At 41.8% G+C, this 18,380-nt stretch overlaps 2 protein-coding genes across 3 annotated transcripts; one reads left to right on the top strand and one right to left on the bottom strand.

The window, feature by feature from the left end:
* Positions 1-4,286: 4,286 nt before the first annotated feature.
* On the bottom strand, positions 4,287-6,343 carry LOC143177311 (uncharacterized). The gene is made up of 3 exons (XM_076375180.1): positions 6,233-6,343; positions 5,563-6,107; positions 4,287-4,870 (listed from the first exon to the last, which is right to left on the bottom strand). Exons 1-3 carry the CDS (start codon positions 6,341-6,343, stop codon positions 4,654-4,656), a joined length of 873 nt encoding a protein of 290 aa, XP_076231295.1. The 3' UTR covers positions 4,287-4,653.
* Positions 6,344-6,882: 539 nt separating this feature from the next.
* Positions 6,883-17,318, top strand: LOC143188718 (uncharacterized). 2 transcript variants are annotated; one of them, XM_076393131.1, is made up of 4 exons: positions 6,883-6,955; positions 11,824-12,025; positions 13,326-13,469; positions 15,395-17,318. In XM_076393131.1, the coding sequence occupies exons 1-4, from the start codon at positions 6,892-6,894 to the stop codon at positions 17,316-17,318; spliced, it is 2,334 nt and encodes a 777-aa protein (XP_076249246.1). In that variant the 5' UTR covers positions 6,883-6,891. The 2 variants fall into 2 exon arrangements, with proteins under 2 accessions (XP_076249246.1, XP_076249247.1); XM_076393132.1 differs by lacking the exon at positions 13,326-13,469.
* The last annotated feature ends 1,062 nt before the right edge of the window (positions 17,319-18,380 follow it).

Raw genomic sequence — 18,380 nt, 5'->3', positions numbered from 1 at the left:
AGCATACGCTCGCTTGCGTTTTATTATGGTCGAGACGTTCCGTGGATGAGGACTCTGATTTGCATGCGTTCGCCCGTATCAAGTCAGGATCGTTCCATTATGCGCTCTCGAAACCCGTAAACAAGTTTTCGACGTTTGCCAATCGCGAGCTGCATTATCGAGAATGCGTCCTTCGAGTTCGACTGGTGCACTCTTTTCGCCATCGAACCGGTTCGATCCATCCCTCGTCATATTGCTGAGTAATTAATCCACCGATACTGCGTAGTTAAATGCCTGTTGACGATCGAAATCCTGCTTCACCCGTGATTTAGATTTTCTGCTGATCCCTTTTATTGTTTTTACATCTGTGATTCTAAGGCAAAACGACTCGTGTCGCATCTTTCAAAAATTCGAGTCAGAGCCTTAATTGAAATCCAGAATATAGAATTTATGTTTTGGAAAAAAAGAAAAGGCACTAAAGAGACTTTTGCACTTAAAAATAAAACTTCCAGAAGACAGGAGTCTATAAAATAGTATCGAAGTTAAAAACTTTAGACGCTAATATCTTGAAAATAAAAACGTGTGACCTAGGACATTTTTCTTTACAACCACGGATACAGCCTGAGTCTATTTTATGTTGAAATCTTATATTGGACGATGTCATTAGGAAATGTACTGTTACTTCTAGTAGAATTCTTAATCAGTTTAATCTAAAAGTGCCAACGCCTGCCTCAAGATATTATATACTCTCCTACACTACAAAGTGCAACAGTCACTGCACGAGCAGCTTCATTGTACTAATCAAATTATCATTAATGTAAATACTATTATCACCCTCAGTAGCTAGTAACAATAGTTTAGTAACTAATAGTACTACACGCCGAATAATCGTAACATTGAATAAACAAACCTACACATAACCGATACCCAGTTACTCAAAGTTCTACTCTACCAACACATTACTAGTCCACCTAAAATCAACGATCTCCTGCTGACATTCAGCGACAGTCTACCTGAGAGACTACCATCAACACAGCTATTCCACGAAATTACCCTAAGTATACAATAGCCCGATTAAATAATCCTAAGCTGCAGAGCGTGGAGGTCCAGCTGACATTTAATTCGCGTCCGTGTCCCCACGCTGTCCTATAGCTACCGTAGATAGAGAAACGTCAAAGTACTCATACACAGTCGCTGCCAGTCACGAGTTTATACGACTGTGTCCAATATCGTGGAGGCGTACATTATATCCCGCATAGGTTAAGCCACCCCGCCTACTTGCTCGACGTGTCCCAATACCTGGCAGCGATATGTCAACAGCTACTTTCCACTCCGCGTCCTGGCACCAGGTTTTATCGGCGATGCTGGATGGAGCGGCATTATGCCGGTTACTCGGCTATGGCGACAGGCCGAGGGCACAGGAAGGCTGACAGGCTGACGCTTTAACGCACGATCACGCTCGTGATGGAAAAAGGGACATCGCTCGAACCTATCAATTGTGAGGTCAATAATTCATACTTTAGTGAGGATTCTTTAATTTTGTAGAGAAAAGGAAAGGGATGAAGTGTGTATATTGAAGGAATAGGAAAGTGGAGGATGGAAAGATTAATTAAGTTTATTCTTAGTTAGGTGACAAGAATAGTTTTATTATAGAACAGTACTATTAGTACAGTAATGTATTTAAGTGTAATTTAAATTGGAGATTTTATTCTCTTCTGAAAAGTTTAAACTTGATAGATACTGAAGTATAATGCAGACTATAGGGGACAACTTTATTGAGTATCTGTTAGTCCTAATTTTACTTGACTTTGAAAAGTGTAAACTTAGAGTATTCCAATTATTGCTCACTCTTAATAATGAATGGTTAACTTAAAGAATGCTACCAATAAAAATTCCTCGTTAAGGCATACCTCTGGAGGATGTAGACGATAATGCAGTAAACGAGTTCATTCATCAGTAGCTACTAACTAACGATTCGTGTAGGCATGCAGTATGAGAAGCGATCTCGCTGGATTCTTAGCTGAAGTTGTTAGTCTACGAGAAATTTACGGGGAAAATCGCGAATACGTTACGCCTGACGTGCTGATACGTATGGTTTTTACATTTGTTCATGGGACTGATTAATTGTACAGATGGTGGGTTCTTGGCGTGCGGGAAAAGTCGCGGCGCGATTTATCGATACTGTTGTACTATATCTTCGAGTGAACTGTATCGATCATTAGACTTCTTTTTGTTCTTACAGGAATTTGTAAAGGTAGTCTTGCACGCGATCGTCGAGAAGTATTTTCTAATCAAAATTATACCGAGTTCTTTAGAAAAATTTCTAAAATCTTTTCTCTTCTCTACTCTAATTGATCTTCCTCTTATTAGCAATATTCATACTTTCGTTTGTTTATTCATTAGTTACGTTAAGTTCTAAATTATGTACAGAACTCATAGAGAACATGACAAAAATTACACGCAGAGATAATTTAAACGTGGTGACGAAAACGAGTTACAGAATATTAATATCTTCCAAAGCGCTACATCAACCAGTCTATATGATTCATTAATCTATTTCCGTTAAAGACGAAAGTAGAAACAGTCAAAGGAAAAATAGCCAAGGGAATGTGTACTATTTCTGATTTGTGTCGTTTCAGTTAATATGTTGCTAACGATATAATGTTTCCTGATATATTCGAGTTACTATTTTCGATTCCCCGTTTATTTCGTAAATACTCCTACCAGACATAGGCAAAACCGTGGTTATCTTGGACACTTAGCGCGACTGATTTGTTGGCAACACCTGAGACGGACGATTTCTTGTTCTCATTTATCCGGTTGCTGCACAGTCGTCTCGAGGACGTAATTTCCCGGATGAAGCCAACAGAGTGTTACAATGTTTCTTGTTATTTGTGGATTTATTTCTTCTTCTGCGTGGCTCTTTTATGCTCTAATAGAGTCTAAGGAAAAAGTATGAGATTTCTACTTTTACCTTAATCGAATCCTATAATAGCCTCTTGGTATTCGAATATTGACTCATTGACTCATATTGACTCGTTGTTTCCTTGTAGCGTTTAAACGGAATTCCAATAGTAGATAAATATGATACATAATTTTAGAATTAGTTATGTTTATTGTTTGTCAGCTGTTCTTAATCCCTTGGCATTGACTAACGACTTTGGTAAGTCGAATGTTTCTTCTAAACAAAATATACGCGAAAGAAACTGAAACTATGTGTACTAACAACTTAATCGTTATATAAACATGTGTTGATTTTAAGATGATATAAATAATTTTATGTTAAAGCAATGTGGTGACCTAGTCCAACATGATGATTTGAGGGAAGTTAGAGTTAGTTACAAAAGTATTCGGCCACTTTAATTGTTAAGCAAATATTATGTATAAATATGTAACGGAGAAAAAAAATAACATGAAATCTACTTTTGACAGATGCTTCATAATTTTAATATTGCTTTTAGTAGTGCTTCTAATCTATTGAACGTTTAAATTTTTTTCTGACCGACTTAAACTGATATTCATATGAAGTTTTTTTAATTTAAACATACCACAATATTTTTTATGGTATTGGCAATTTCGAAAAATTTATAGTCGTCTTCGTTTATAAAATAATATTTTTAAATGCATAAAGTGAAACTGCCAGAGAAATCAATTATATTGAAATATGATTATCAAAATATATGTATTAAGAAAAGAAATATGCAGTTTCATATTAATGCATCAAATAAAAGGAGAAAACGAAGTCGAGGATGTAATATTTTTTCCACTCAAGTTCACGAACTCCCTGAGGCCTATTATTAAGAACCGCTGCTTTAAACGATGGATAACGATCCATATTTCTTGGAACTTTATCGCTTCAGTGTCTGCCCATAACTCTGATAAATTCGATCTTAACTAATTTCCTTAAAAGATTGACTGTTATTGTCAAACGAAACGACCGGCGAGTCCCTTCAATCAACGGCGTTAAATAATTCGACCGAAACCATTCTGTCGTGCAGCTTACACCAAGGTGTCACGTAAGTGGACGTCGTTGGACGTGATAAAAACAGAAGAGAAAGGGAAAGGAAAGGAGAATAAGAGAATTGGAAAAAAGAAGAGATTTGGTGAAAACTCGATTCAGTCTTGATAATGAGTAACTGTGATTTAATGGTAGAAATATCAATAGATGAGTGCTGAAGAGATTGAAAGAGGCGGTAGTGACGAAGAGCGATGACACTAAAGCTAAATAGGTTTTGTTTACTTGTCCAGGAAAAGTTCAAGAAATTGTCTATTAATAAAAATAATTAGACCCTAGGATATGTCTCAAATATCTGCTATTTTAATAAATGCTTGTTTGGACTGTTTCTTACGCTTTTTATAAGCAAACTACAAAAGTCTTTTTGTTTATATATCAATGTCAGTTTATTTATTCGTATTTCAACAACATTCACTTTCTTTTCATTGCAAATTTGTTCTCGCAAATGGTAGAATTAATTGTCTACGAAAGGTAAACAAGTAGGAAGACAATCGATAATGTGAAACATCTCATTAGAGTTACATATTAAAATTTTGTAAGTTCCTTAATTGTTCATTTTTTACTTTCAATCTAGCACCTGCGATACCCAAACTGATCTAAATTAAGAATCTTTTAAATTGTCTAATTTGTAATCAGCAAAATAACCACAATTATAAAAACTAATGAGAAAACTTCCTCCTAAAGTGACAGTGCTCCATATTACTAAAATAATAAACGAGTACACAAACTTCATCAAAAAGGATTCCAAAATTCCCGAAAACCTCGCGTTCCACAGTAGAATACTCCCTAAATAGCCAGCTCTTGGACGTAAGCCCCAAGAACGACCAACGACGTTTCCTCCAACAGCAAAAGAAATAATAATAGGCACAAGTGATCCTGAAAAAAAAAGCGGTAGCAACACGAAGTGCAGACGGGCGAAATGCAAACACAAAGCGAGAAGGCGGCGCGCTGATAAAGGAAGAAACATTATCCAGCAACGCGCTCAGAGGTGGTGCGCCAGGAGAAGAAGAAAAAGACGGGAACTCGGCACGCGATGAAAGATCGAAGCGAAGCAGGCTGAAACGGCACGAGAGACAGGGGCGAGAGGGGAGGAGGTTCGAATGTCTGCTATTACAGAGCACCTCCGTGGTCACGGCGCACAGCCCGATATGGAGCAATCTCAGATTTCCATCCGCCCAAATCAAGAATATACGCCCTCGCCTCCGCTCGCACGCTTCTCCCTCTAAGGGGGAGCTCTGCTCATCTTCTTTGCCACCACCTCCGTCGCCGTCGTCGTCTCCGTCGCCTCTCGACGCGGAGGTGGAGGCGCTGCTCGGGGTTGGTGCTTAGCCATTCGTGCTGGTAACAGTGCCAAAACTGCCTCAAAACGGACTGCTTCGTTCTCTCGCTCCCTCTCCCTGTCTCTTTCTCTCCCGACTTTTCCTCCCTCCTTGCTTCTTCCCTCTCTCTCTCTCTCTCGCCACATCCACTCGACTCCTGTCTTTCGCCCCTCGTATCGGTCTCCTCGTCTCTTCATCTTCTCCTCGTCCACGGATAACCCAGACACGTGCCCTCCATCCGCTTCTCACCTTCCTGCGCTCGACCACCGCCTCCATTCCGCGGCCAGCTCGTCCCCAGCGCTTTCCCCGTTTTTCCAGCCGAACAGTGCCGCTCCGTGGGTGAGACAACAAGTGTCCGCGAATCGCGTGATTGGGTTCATCGCACCTCGATCGTCTCCGTGCCCCGTCGCGGTACCTTCAGCTGTTACACGCTGATCCTTCGTGTGGCTAGTGATCAAGATTCCGCGGGAGAGCAGAATAAAAGGAGGACTCTTTGGGAGAGGCCAGGTATCCCCTTGGCTACGAATGGTCCGAAGACCAGGATTTATCTCTGAAGGAAGATCCTCGAGCAGCGAGCGTTCATGTTGCCGGAAAGCACGTTTCCCGTCACAGGTAACCTGAGACACAGTTCGCGGCAGTGTGGGTGGATTTTGTTTTCTTCGTACACATGGCGCGACGACCCTGCGTGTGGGTGCGTGCCCGAGTAATCGGGGTGCGCTCGGGTAATCAGGCCAGTGGATCACGGCCCCATCGAGACGTTCGATTCGATTTCGGCCTTCGAATACCCCGCGACACTTCGAAATTTAAATTTGGAGATACGTGTATTTTTACTCCGCGATCTCCTTCGCGATCGAGAACGACTCGACAGTCTCCTTCGGAAGCCTCTACTCTTCACTACCGAAACTATTCAATTTCCCACGATTTCGTCCACCCTGTCATTCGTCGTATCGCCTTGACATATTCCTGAGCATTGCGGCTGACTTACCGTTTTTAACCTACTTGCGCCCCTGCCAATTGAGACCGAACACATGCTCGCCCGCGTCCCGCGTGCTGCCATTCGTCCACTTGTTGCCCGTAATTGTGTACCACGCGGATGGAAATTTCTCCCATGGCGATTCCGCGCTTCCTATTTTCTCTCGAGGTTCTCCGACATAAGCAACCACTCCCCGAAGCTCTAGGGTAGCCGTTTCGCGGGGATCGAGTGTCGAGACGTCAGAAGGCGCGGCGATGGCTGTTCAGGCCCATTGTTCAGATTCATTCGCCAGCGTGTCGGGGCGATCGAACCGCTCGGTCGCGGGCTCGTTAACGCTCGCGGAACATAAATGGATCCCGAAGATAGGGAATAAGGCAGCGGAGGGCAGGCAGGCTGGCGAGGGAAGGCCCGAGACGCACGAAAGTGTCTCGACGGGCGTAGTCGTAAAGATACACCGCGCCGCGGGACCCGTCATCCATAATCCCAAATATGGAGTGAGAAATTTGAGAGAACCGAAAATAGTGGCGCTACGCCAACCGCTAAAAATAGCCAAAAAATAAATTGTAGTTACGCGGCCGCCTGCATCATTCTATAACTGGTCTTCAATGAATCGGGCCACCTCCCGCGCACACGCCGTTATTAATACCCATCCACAGACTACTCTCGTCGGTAAGCTATATTGCTCCCGTTTTTGGCGTCCGCTTATCGCGAAAGTCAGCCCGAATTTCATGGCTCCTCGCTCGACTACAGTTCGCCCCGAACGAATTTTCGGTAATCGATTTTTCGATCATGGCACGGAGGTTGTATGTGGTAACACATATAGTATTGGTGTTCTGTGAGAAGTCTTCTGGAAAGCATTAGAGGCAATGTTTTACAGGGGACTTCTCGTGGTACGCGAATGGTACTTGCGCATAGACGACTTTAATGACTGATTCGAGTTCGTTGCGTTGTTATTAAGGCTAGGGTTAGGTATTAATAGCGAACCTTTAATGGATGGCTAATTACAGCTATCGTGATTGCTTTCTGGTTTATGTAGCTGTGGATTGTTGTGGGAATAGATTGCTGCTGGTGATGGTTGTTATTTATTGGAGAGATGAAAGTCTGTAATTGGAATGATTTAATTTCTAGGATTTGTTGAGTGATTTAAATAGCTTGGGGAATATGAAATATGATTGTTTTTGAATGGTGGAGGGTGGTTTAGAGTGTCTATAGTATTTTGCATATTTGGAGTATAAATAAGCTTCACGAATTGTTACGAAGTGTGCTGAATGTTTTATTTTTCGACATTGGTTTTTAGTCTCGTTAGGATTTTTTTAAGGTATGGTTATGGTCATCGATATTTCTGTTTTACGCAGAACATGATATTTAGAAAAGAACTTCTGTTGCTGTTGATGTTCTTCATTAATGTGTTTCAATTTGAAAAGTTCTCACTTTCCAACCTGTTTTCAATCACGTTTTGCTTTCTGCTTTAGTCTTCTCAATTACTCACTCGAACACTAAAGGTTTATTATTATCTTCATGAGTCTACTGAGCGTAGTATATCTGTGACTACTTGAATTTCTGCTGTGGCAGATATTCATGTTTATATCGATTAATTCATTCACGCGACCGTATGTTTAATTTTGAATTGCACGTGCCAGCTTTATGAGAGCTTTTCTCTGACACTACAAAATCATTACTAATTCTTTCTTTCTGTATATTCAGACTGTTCCTCTACTTCATACCTGCTGATACTCATATCAGTTCATTAATTCTAAATATTTCACTTCTATTATTATTCCTGTTATAATCTTCCTTGGACTGTACATTTTGATTTATTTCGTAATGAAAGCAGGGTTGCTTTGCAAGGACTCAACACACTATCCAAATTCTGAATAAAAGACTACGAGCTAGCACGTAAATAGAGCACTAAACTTAGCTGTCATGTTGCACATAAACGAACGTTGTCCAAGGGTCTCCCAATAAACGCTAGAATTAATCAACTGAAAACCTAACACATCTCTCAAACAGAGCAGACATATCTCTAGAACAGAACCTATCGTAAAATTCGTCCAAATTGATATTCTTAAAAACACAACTGAAAGAAATGGAATCTAAATAAAGATCTGATCTTACTCTCCAAATATCAGACTATTTTATACGCAATGCATATACATAGTACCACAAATTACATTAGTCAGACCTTTTTAAAAGCACAATTGGAAACTCACCTAGACAATTAACAATAAATCAATTATTTTACTTCATCCTTTCCCAAAAGAAAGCATCTATTTCCATTGTTCACAAAATAATTTTTTAAGCCCACGCTCTAATGTGTAGGTAACTCATAAATATTTTATTTTGCGTGATTTTCCATATTATACGCCTCTTATACTTTTTAGCGCATTTAAATTTCCCTTAAACGCACAAAGTCTAATAATCTGCAGTCTAATAATAGCGTCAATTGTCATGCCTGCTGTTATGGCAAAGGTGAAACAAACATCCTTTAGTTTACTCCACGACATAGTCGATTACTGTTCCGCTGGTATTCCGATATCGTGGCGCGACACAGTGTAAGACGTGAAACCCGATCGACTAAGGCCAAGTACGGGCCAGGAATTGCGGGTGTTGGGTGGCCCGTACGTGTGTCCGTTTCTATTTCCGAGCGGGAATATTTTTATCCAACGGTGCTGTAAAGCCACTATGTACAATACGCTTCTTCATCTCCACTTCGTCCTCCCCTCCTTCCTTTTTTTTCCTTCTATTCCTTATTTCCGCTCGCCCACGAGTTACGTCTTTCTTTGATATCGCCTCCGTCGTCCATTGCCCCATCTTTTCGGCTACCTAATTGCAACCACTCGCCTCCCTCTGCTTAGCCGCGACATATAACTCCGTCATTAATTTGCAGTTACCATGCTTGTTACATTTCTACTCCTTTGAAGTGTGGTAAGCCTCTAAGCTCAGTTCCGAGTTTCAAAATGTAACATTCTTTCGTTGTTTGTGTGCGTGGATAGTGGGTATTTTATGTCTAATATTCTCGAAATTTAGAATTTTGTTTGGTGTTGATTTTGTGAGTGTTTTAATAATTCGAAAATTGAATATTTTAAATTTTGAAAGTTTAAATAGGTACTTGGATAACTGACAATTTGAATATTTAAAAATTCTAAATATTCTATAGAATATTATATTTTCAGATAGTATATGATATCTTGAAGATGTTTTATGTCTATTTTATGTCTGAACGTCCTACGACATCATTTGGACGTCTTAAAACATCCAGCAGCGTATGTCTAAGAGACTTCTAAAATTTACGTTCATAAGGCGTCTTAGAGACACATTGCATGAGACATCTTAAAGACTCAGTATTCAAAAATTTGAAAGCTTGATGATATACTAGTGTACCTCCAAAAGTACACATCAGAATTCAAGTAACAACTCGAAGAGCATTCCATCTCGACCACCTTTGCATCCTAGTCACAAATATTCATCCACACTTCCAAGCGTTTTCCACGTAGAGTTCAAAGATCACAAGCATCAATTCCCCCGAAACCCGGAAATGTCTCTCTGTGCCCGCTCGACTCGAGTATCCGCGACCTTTTTCGCGCGCGAATGCCCCGACCCTCTTATTCCCGCGTTTATTATTACGCGGCGAGGAGCGCGCGAGCGAGGACTATTTATACGTGGAGGATCGACGTTTCGATGGGTTTAAAAGGGCATTATGGGAAATGATAAGCGACAGGTGTGCAGAGGCGAACGCTTCGAGCATTCCTAAGGCGATCGGTCGCGGAATAAATGCTGGCTGCGTTTGCCTTTTACATATACGATTTCGAATCCTTGGTGCCGCGCGTGCCCACACGCGCGCTCCCCGATGGTGTAACGCAACGCATGCCTGTGCTTCCTCCGATTTGCATGTGGGCATTTGTCTCGGTTTCTTCCATTTCTCACGCCCGTTCACCGCGTCGAAGAAAAATGCCGCGGAGACGCGCGTCTCACGCTAAGCCGACAATGTTTCATTAGCGGCGGGTTTATGAATATTCCGCAATATCCAGGCTACGCTACGAGCTAGAGCCGATCTGCCCACGCGCAGCCTTCCATTTGGTCCCATATACATACGTTTATAGCGACAATTCGATGGAACTGCCTCAGCGAGTTATTCAACATATCGGTTTTTTACTTGTTTGCATGATGAAATGTGTAGCGGTAATCGGAGTCCAAAGTACGGGGTTTGTGATCGATATTGTGGATCGTGTGAAAATCCAGATAGTCGTATGTTTTAATTAGTCTGTTGCGTGGTGAATATTTTAAATATGCTAATTTTCTCCCTTTTGAGACAGGTGGTCAGTAGTTTATGAGATAGTAATGAGTAGAGGTGTTCCATATGTCTTCTGAAAAGATTTGGGGATTTAAATATTTTAAACGTTTTAAAGTTTCAAATTTTCAAATTTTCAAATTTCTAAAGTTTCAAATTTTCATATTTTGAAATCTTTGCAGTACAAATTTTTCGAAGAAATATGGCAAATGGTGCCATTTTAATTTCCAATACCTTACAAATTATTGGTCATCATATTTATCAAATTCTATAAACAAAGAAGGATTTATTGAGAAGTAAGCCTCACGTTTGAACAATTTTTCTTATGAATACAAAATTCAATGATGTCAGTTCTCTATATTTACTGACTACTGGCTTTGACACTCTCTGTTTCTCAGAATTCTATTTTTCGCAAATATTACTAAAAGAGGCTTCTGGTTTTTCCCTTAGACTGTTTGGAAAACCGTATAAAATGGTTTGCAACAGTAATTAGCAGCTAATATTGCGCATACACTTCATCATCAACTGGAACTTCCAGTGCTAACCAGTTCTTCTTAATTCTACTGTAAAGTAGGAATATAGTAAGAACTAGACTTCTGTCTACGAAGAACTTAGAACGAGTTCGATGAAAGTCAGAGTTAATATTCTGTCGTTTCTATATGACACTATATTCTATTATACACTGGTAGATTGTTTTCTTTTTATCTTTATCCCTCATTGGAAACGAGGTTTCTGTATATTTGAAGAAATATTACAATAGGACCACGATTAACTAGCTTAACACAAGACTAAAACTTCAAGTAAATCTTTGATCCCTAATTTTATTATTTTTTGTAGATTACTATTACATCATGCTCCAAAACTCAAACGAAGTTGTATTATACTCTCATTGTAACTGTACCTAATAGTCGTTGACCTGGAAAAACGAGACTGTCGCATAATCGTGACCCAGTTATTCTCGATTCTATTATACTTCATTCTCAGCTTCTGAAGTCAAATTAGCCTCTACACTACTTATTAGAAAATAACTCTAATAAGTAGCTGTTGGTCATAAATTTATACCTGTATTGAAATTAAGTTGCTATGTGTTTAAAAATTTCACAAGATTCCTCCCTAGCTTACCAAATACGAATCAGAATTAAACTTCAATGATCATAGAAGCTCCACATATTTTTTCTTATTTTTATCATATTCAAACAGATATGGATCTTGTCACTTAGACTTGATTGGATAACTATTCTTGTTTCAGGGGGCACTATGCAGACCGAGGAAGTCGTGGCTCGCGCACAATCTACTGGTATAGACGGTGGCCCCACGGACAGCACCTCTTTGCAGCATCATCTGCATCACTCGTCGCACATCAAGTGTCCGCTGCCACCTCTGCTTCAGATGGCGGTCAAGCAGGAGCCTCAGGAGGAGGAGGAACGGAGTCGTGACACGAATGCGTTGAGGTGAGTCTACGATTATGCTAATCGATCATTCCCCTCTGTTCAACGTGCCACAGTGCATCTCTTATCCCTTTGATCCCTTTGGTAAACCGTTTATCAGTGATCAGCTTTTAATTAACCTCGAGGGATCTTTGGCGTCTCGACTGATTCTGAATCTTTGATTCGATTTATTGTCCAGCAAAGTATTTACTCGTTGCGATCTCGCGACTACTAGGAATGAGCTTATAGAGTGTTAAAGGAAATTAGGGAGTTAGGGATATTTCTGAGGTTTACTCTTAATTGATATAATATGATCGCTGTATTTATGGTTACTAATTCAAGTTTTAATATGTGGTATGGAATATTTTCATGGATAACAGAGAGATTAATCAACTGAAGGGCTGTGAGTTTTTATAGTAGGTATTATAAATTACCTAGTTTTCATAATGCAATCACAGTGATCCTATCATGTTATGTTATAATGGGAGCTCTTTAGTTCTGATTGCCAGCATTAAATTTAATTTATAATTTATTTTATCGTTAAGAAGTGGTTTCAGCTTTTTTACAGACGTGCATAAATTTACATTTTTAAATCATGAATCGCATAAATGTTAAAAATTTGCTAGATATAAGTAACGACGTATCAAAAAACTGAAGTTTAAACCTGAAATATATTGCAATAGGCTTCAGAAATGAAGCTTAACTGAAGTCATCCACCGTTTATAATAATTTCTATTACATTTGCCCGGAAGCAGTATTTTAAGATGATCCTCCTATAATTATACACTAATATTCTGTTTCTGGAATACATAACCATTTCAGAAGGCCGTTAATGCTATTATGTTATTATCTCATTGCATGCACTAATTATGGAAAGTGCGTAATGTAGTTATTAGTACCTATCATTCGTTATGGGATCTAGCGATACTAATATAAATGACTAATGATAAGCCAGGAACGAAGCATGTACTTTCAAACGAACCTCCTATCGACATTTATGCTCACAATCAGTGACATTCACTTTTGAATATAATCTACTACCACCGCCCCAAAGTACGTAAGAGTGATATATGCACCTGTGAAATATATACGATATCAAAATCATTGAGCTGAGCAAAAGCAGCATTCAATGTTTCTTTACTTCGATATAATTTATAGATGTTTGCATAATATAGGAAACGTTCTTTAATGTGTCTGCTGGGGACTTTCACTTTATCTTGTTTATTTCCTATTCATTTTGAATCGTAGTCGAGAAAAGTGAATATAAAGGGGAACATTTTTTCGCTTGTCTATCGCGACAGATGATTAATAGTAAATTTGATAGTCCGCAAGTAGATGCAGACACCTCTCCGACGTCTGTGGATGGCAAGCACGGGCACGGGCATGAAACGGGTCACCATCAGATCCAGGAACTCGATGAAGGCCCAGGACAGACTGTTTCGGACTTAAATAGCAAGGGAAGGCCAAGGTAATTTTGTCATTTTCATTTCTTTCCTGCTAAAATTCAAAGTAGGTACTTATTCAAATAATCAAATTTTCAAGGCCTTCGAACTTCAAAGTTTCTGAAAATTGCTAACAGTATAAACAAATTTTATTCTACATCAAGGTGTAAAAATCTTCTTAAAAAACACCTAATTCTAGTACATTCTTCTTGATAACCTCCTACATATGTAATAATTCTCGAACACATAAAAAACTTCGAATTTGTACAACACACGATTTCAACAACCAATTTCAACGAACGAGAAACATAAATATTAACAATAACCTCCTCACATATTCCTCAAACCTAGACAGGTCATTGAAGAATACAGGATCGACGAAACTTATCCACCCCAGCAAAAACTTAATTTTCCTCTACGCAATTTCCTCACGATCGAAGTGCAAAATACTCCCATCTCCTCTGATCTGTTCCCTTCGATCCTCTGCCTGTGCGTAGACCCACACGTTTCTTTCTTTAACGATCCTTTCTACGTAATACTCTTGCCGCCAGAAAGAGCACTTTAGACAGGCTACGCTGAGAAGGATAAGCGCCGCGGCGAAACTGGTTCGCTGGCCGCGCCAAGTCCTCTGCAGTTACTCGCGGTTGCAAAAAATGACTTCTTCGGTACGTCGCTGAAATGCCGCGAGTCGATTACCGTTATTGAATTTCATTAAAAGCCGCGCGCTAGAAGAGGATCGCGCGAGACGTGTTCCCGTGCATAAACTCGAAAGTGCCACGCTACGTGGTACAAACTATCTAGCGAGGTGTGGTTCGGAATGCAACCAGTGTAGAAAACGACGTTTACCGAGCCGTATATCGTCGATGGGTAATTATCGTTATTGGGGATGCGGTGCGAATGGGTTGGCCACAATTCAACTCGTGGAACAACGTGATACGTGTAACGAGGAATTAACTGGGGAGTTGAGGAATGTATAAGAACGTTAGTAGACAGTCGATTGGGTTACGAAGATAATAGTACAGTAGTGGCCATTGAAATTGCACTATCTTATGAATATCAATGCTTATGATTTAATTGTCACATGAGAAGCAATCGTTTGTATCTTATTCACTTTTTTTTACTTAAAATCTTGATTTGTGTAACAGAGAGTGTTTCTAGAGACGTGACTCATTTTTAGAGAAAGTAAAGAGTTGTAGAGTAGTTCGTTCGAGCTGAACAAATGTATTAACACGTTTAGCGTAGGGTAAATCCGAAAATAGTGTTAAGAGGAAATATGTTATGTTCTTGTATTAGCAGGATTACCTTGACATTTCGAAATCTAGGCGATCGTGTTCCGCGTGAAAATTGATGGAACATTTCTTTGCTTGGTCGTCACTCGTGAGAATAACAATGAGTAATTGTTAGAGGTTGAATAGAGAAATGGGGGATTGAGGAGGATGTCCGGAGGAGGCAGTTGAGATTCCAAGAGCTTTAGAGAAACTGAAAAGGCATAGTAGTAGATACAACACGGAGACATTTTTTACACTGGTATGCATTTTCCATCGACAGCGTATATAGATTGCTGACTTCGTTATGTCTGACTTGAGACTTATTCTATTGATTTCGTTGTGTCTGACTTGGGTCTTATTCCACTGAATTCTCTGTGTCTGACTTGGGACTTATTCTACTCATTTTTTCATGAGAATTTTAAACACTTTTGCAATAACTAATAATTCTGAAACAAAGTCTCAATCGCAATTTCATCATTTCTAATACTAGTCGAATGACTTTTTATGTATCAAATATCGCAAGTACCAAACATTAAAAATCTTCATCTCTCACCTCCTGAACCCAACAACGTCCTCTCTTAGAACACTTTCCAAATACCCACTAATCCTGTCAAATATACTTTAACCTTCCGCAATTATCATAAATTCACTGACAATAAGAAAGCCATGACTCCCTGTTACAGTCGTGGACGCAGAAAATCGCGATGGAAGCTGAAGTTCCACCACCAAGCACTGCCACCAGAGTATCTGGACCACTACGAAGCGTCGCTAGCTCAAGAAGCTCTGAACTCGTCGCCGACGCACATGGTGGAGCCGACGGTGCCAAGTCCAGCGCCGACGAGCTCGACCTCGACGCCAAGCCCCGTGGCAGATGTACACGGCTGGCTGCAACGCATCGTCGCGATGCAACAGGAGCTCTGCCCCCAGATCTCGTCGCCGCAGTGTCCGACAGTGGCCTCGAATCAGCCATCGGGCTCCAGGAGGTCGGTGATTACGTCTACCTCCTCCCATGGGTTTAACGCGAGCCACCATAATCACAATCAGCCGCAGCAGCAATCTCAAGCGTCCAGCAGACCGCCGATGAAGTACTCGGATCTGCCTTACATGGGCGAGATCACGCTGGACAACAGTAAACCACGTCGAGGTAGGAAGCCTAAGAAGGCGGACATATGCCACTTGATTTACAAGAACTATGGCACTATACTGCCTGGGACACCTGGCCACGAGGAGAGGAGGCTGTCGCCGAGGGACAAGCTCGACTGTCGTGAAAGAGTCTCGCCACAGATCCCCTTCCAGAGGACGGACGTTCAGAACAGGATCAGCAGCTTGCTGGAGAAGAGGCTGACGCAGGAGTCGCGTCGGAGCTTCGGGCTGATGGAGAACCCGAAGGAGCAGGACGAGCCACTGAACCTCTGCATCAGAGACCTGAATCAACTGAAGATCAGACTGCTACGGAAGCACGGTAACGTGTACGAGTCGGGGCAAGTGAAGAGCGAGACTTCGAGCGACGGCGAGGACGTCGAGTGCATAGGCACGACGTTCCCTTCGGAGCAGGGTTATCGCCCAGGCGATCCGCTCAGTCGTAATAACAGCAACGTGAACCATAACAATAACATAATCGACCCCATGCTGGGTGCCAATCCTGGCTTCGTCTACTGGCCAAACGCAGGCGTGTTCATTCACCCCATGGCGCTGCAGTCCCAGCTGCTCTACTACCAAAAAATGGCCAACGACAAGTGCTACCCTAGGACAGTGGACCAGCCTCCCAAGGAGCAGAAGATCGTCCCCAAGTCCATCTACTCGATGATGGAGACGAAGAGTCCGCCCTTGGTGTCTCCAGCAGCTCCACCGACCCCTCAAACACCCCTGCCGCCTCCAGTCTCGCCTAGACCGAAGAGGAACGCGCCTGTGGGTCAGAGCCAAGGGCAACCGACCAAGAGGAAGCGCTCCGCGATCTTCATCCCTCCCATGCCGACGGAGAACAACAACCCCGCGACAGAGGTCAGTATTTGCAAGTTCAAGTTCACTGGCGGAGCCAAGCCCAGTCTCCAGGAGAAGAAGAGCCTGTCCGTGGATTCTGGCGGCAACTTCAGGTACTACAGCGGCACGGGGGACAAAAGCATGCGTGGCTACGAGTTCTTCCCTCGGGAGGCGCTTCAGCAGTCAGCTGGACAGTCAGGCTCGTCGACTGGAGCCTTCTTGAGCGCTGCTGGCGAGAGGATCCAGCCGATCCCCTGTCAGAGGGCCGCGAACCAGGAGGAAGGTCGGCGCAAAAGGAAGACTCGCAAGTCCTTGCAGAGGGAGAAGCTCGAGCAGACGTTCAAGGAGAAGGGCTTCCTGATCCAGACCCAGCAGCTGGAGTCCGCGGAGGGGGCGACCTACTGCAAGTTCAGGCAGCTACGGAAGTTCACCAGGTATCTGTTCCGAAGTTGGAAGGACTATCTTCCAGGGAACGTGCGCGAGCTGACAGGCGTCGCGGATGGGGAGATGCCTGAGGGGGATGTCGAGAGCGACTCGAACGTCTTGCCCTCGCCTGTACCCCATCCTAATATGGTGGACGTGTCGACCGCGTTCGTCGATGAGCATCGCGCTCTGCCTCTGACGTGAAGCGCCGAGATTGCTCCCCGAGGCGATCGGTCGGTTTCTGCTTGACGCTACTTCAGCTGGCTTCGCGCCGCGCTTGGGATCTGGGGAGGACAGAGGCACCTCGGTGCGAGTACAGGATTGAGTCGTTAAGGTGCAGGTTCTTCTAAGCGTCTGATCTCAAATTTCTTGCCCCGTTGCGTTCTAGGGTTTAGAAAAGGGAGGATTTTGACTTCTTCGGTTGGTTAGGTGGGGAGGTTGACTGCGTCTTTGAGGAGTTGGTTAACGTTACGTGTGTCTTCATTCGTGATACTGATTAGAGATAGGGGAAATTTTATGGCTCTGTGAAGACTAATCGATGAACGTGGCGTTATTATTTATCTGTAAATTCTGAGATCTTATTAGATGTATATTTATTCTTAAAAGGATGTCTAGGAAAAATATTCAAGAAAAGTGAACCCCTTGGTATATGTATAAGAAACGAATAATTAACTATTTTTTTATGTAGAACTATAGTCTGAAGATATGATATCTGTGGCTAGAAGGCTCAATGACCTAAGTGACATAGTTTTGTTCAACTTTCCAGCTTCAATACTGTCTTAAGGACTTGTGTCTTCTTGAGCCTCTATTTTTAAGTGAGAAATTCTTTCTGTGTCATTCAATTCTGCTAAATGTTAATTAAAGCCTCAATTCGAATTTCTTGAAATTGTGAATATGTGAATAAGTCCCTTTGCCTTGTGCCCACAGTTATAGTTTCTTTATTTTCAATGTAATAATATCGACTGTCCCCTGACATGATCAATCATGCTCGTGGCATATGCGGGCATGTATTAATTAGAGGGGTGAAGCATACAAATTCGATGACAGATATTGCATGATGGGGATATTGAACTAACTCCTTCTCAGTAATGGGGGTTTCACGCGCCACTTGAGTTTCATCGATTCAGTTGATGTATCAGAGCGGAATACGGGAATGCGTGATCGCTGCTGGAAACGTCACTTGCATTTATTGCGTTCAGCGGTGTCTAACTGCCTTATTATCGTATCGTTAGGGAGTTCTCGCGCGATTTATAGATGGCACAAAGT

The sequence above is a fragment of the Calliopsis andreniformis genome, chromosome 3 (genome assembly GCF_051401765.1).
Source record: "Calliopsis andreniformis isolate RMS-2024a chromosome 3, iyCalAndr_principal, whole genome shotgun sequence".
Taxonomy (NCBI): Eukaryota; Metazoa; Arthropoda; class Insecta; order Hymenoptera; family Andrenidae; genus Calliopsis; species Calliopsis andreniformis.
Note: the sequence above shows the minus strand (reverse complement) of the source record. Positions and strands in the feature narration are given on the sequence as shown.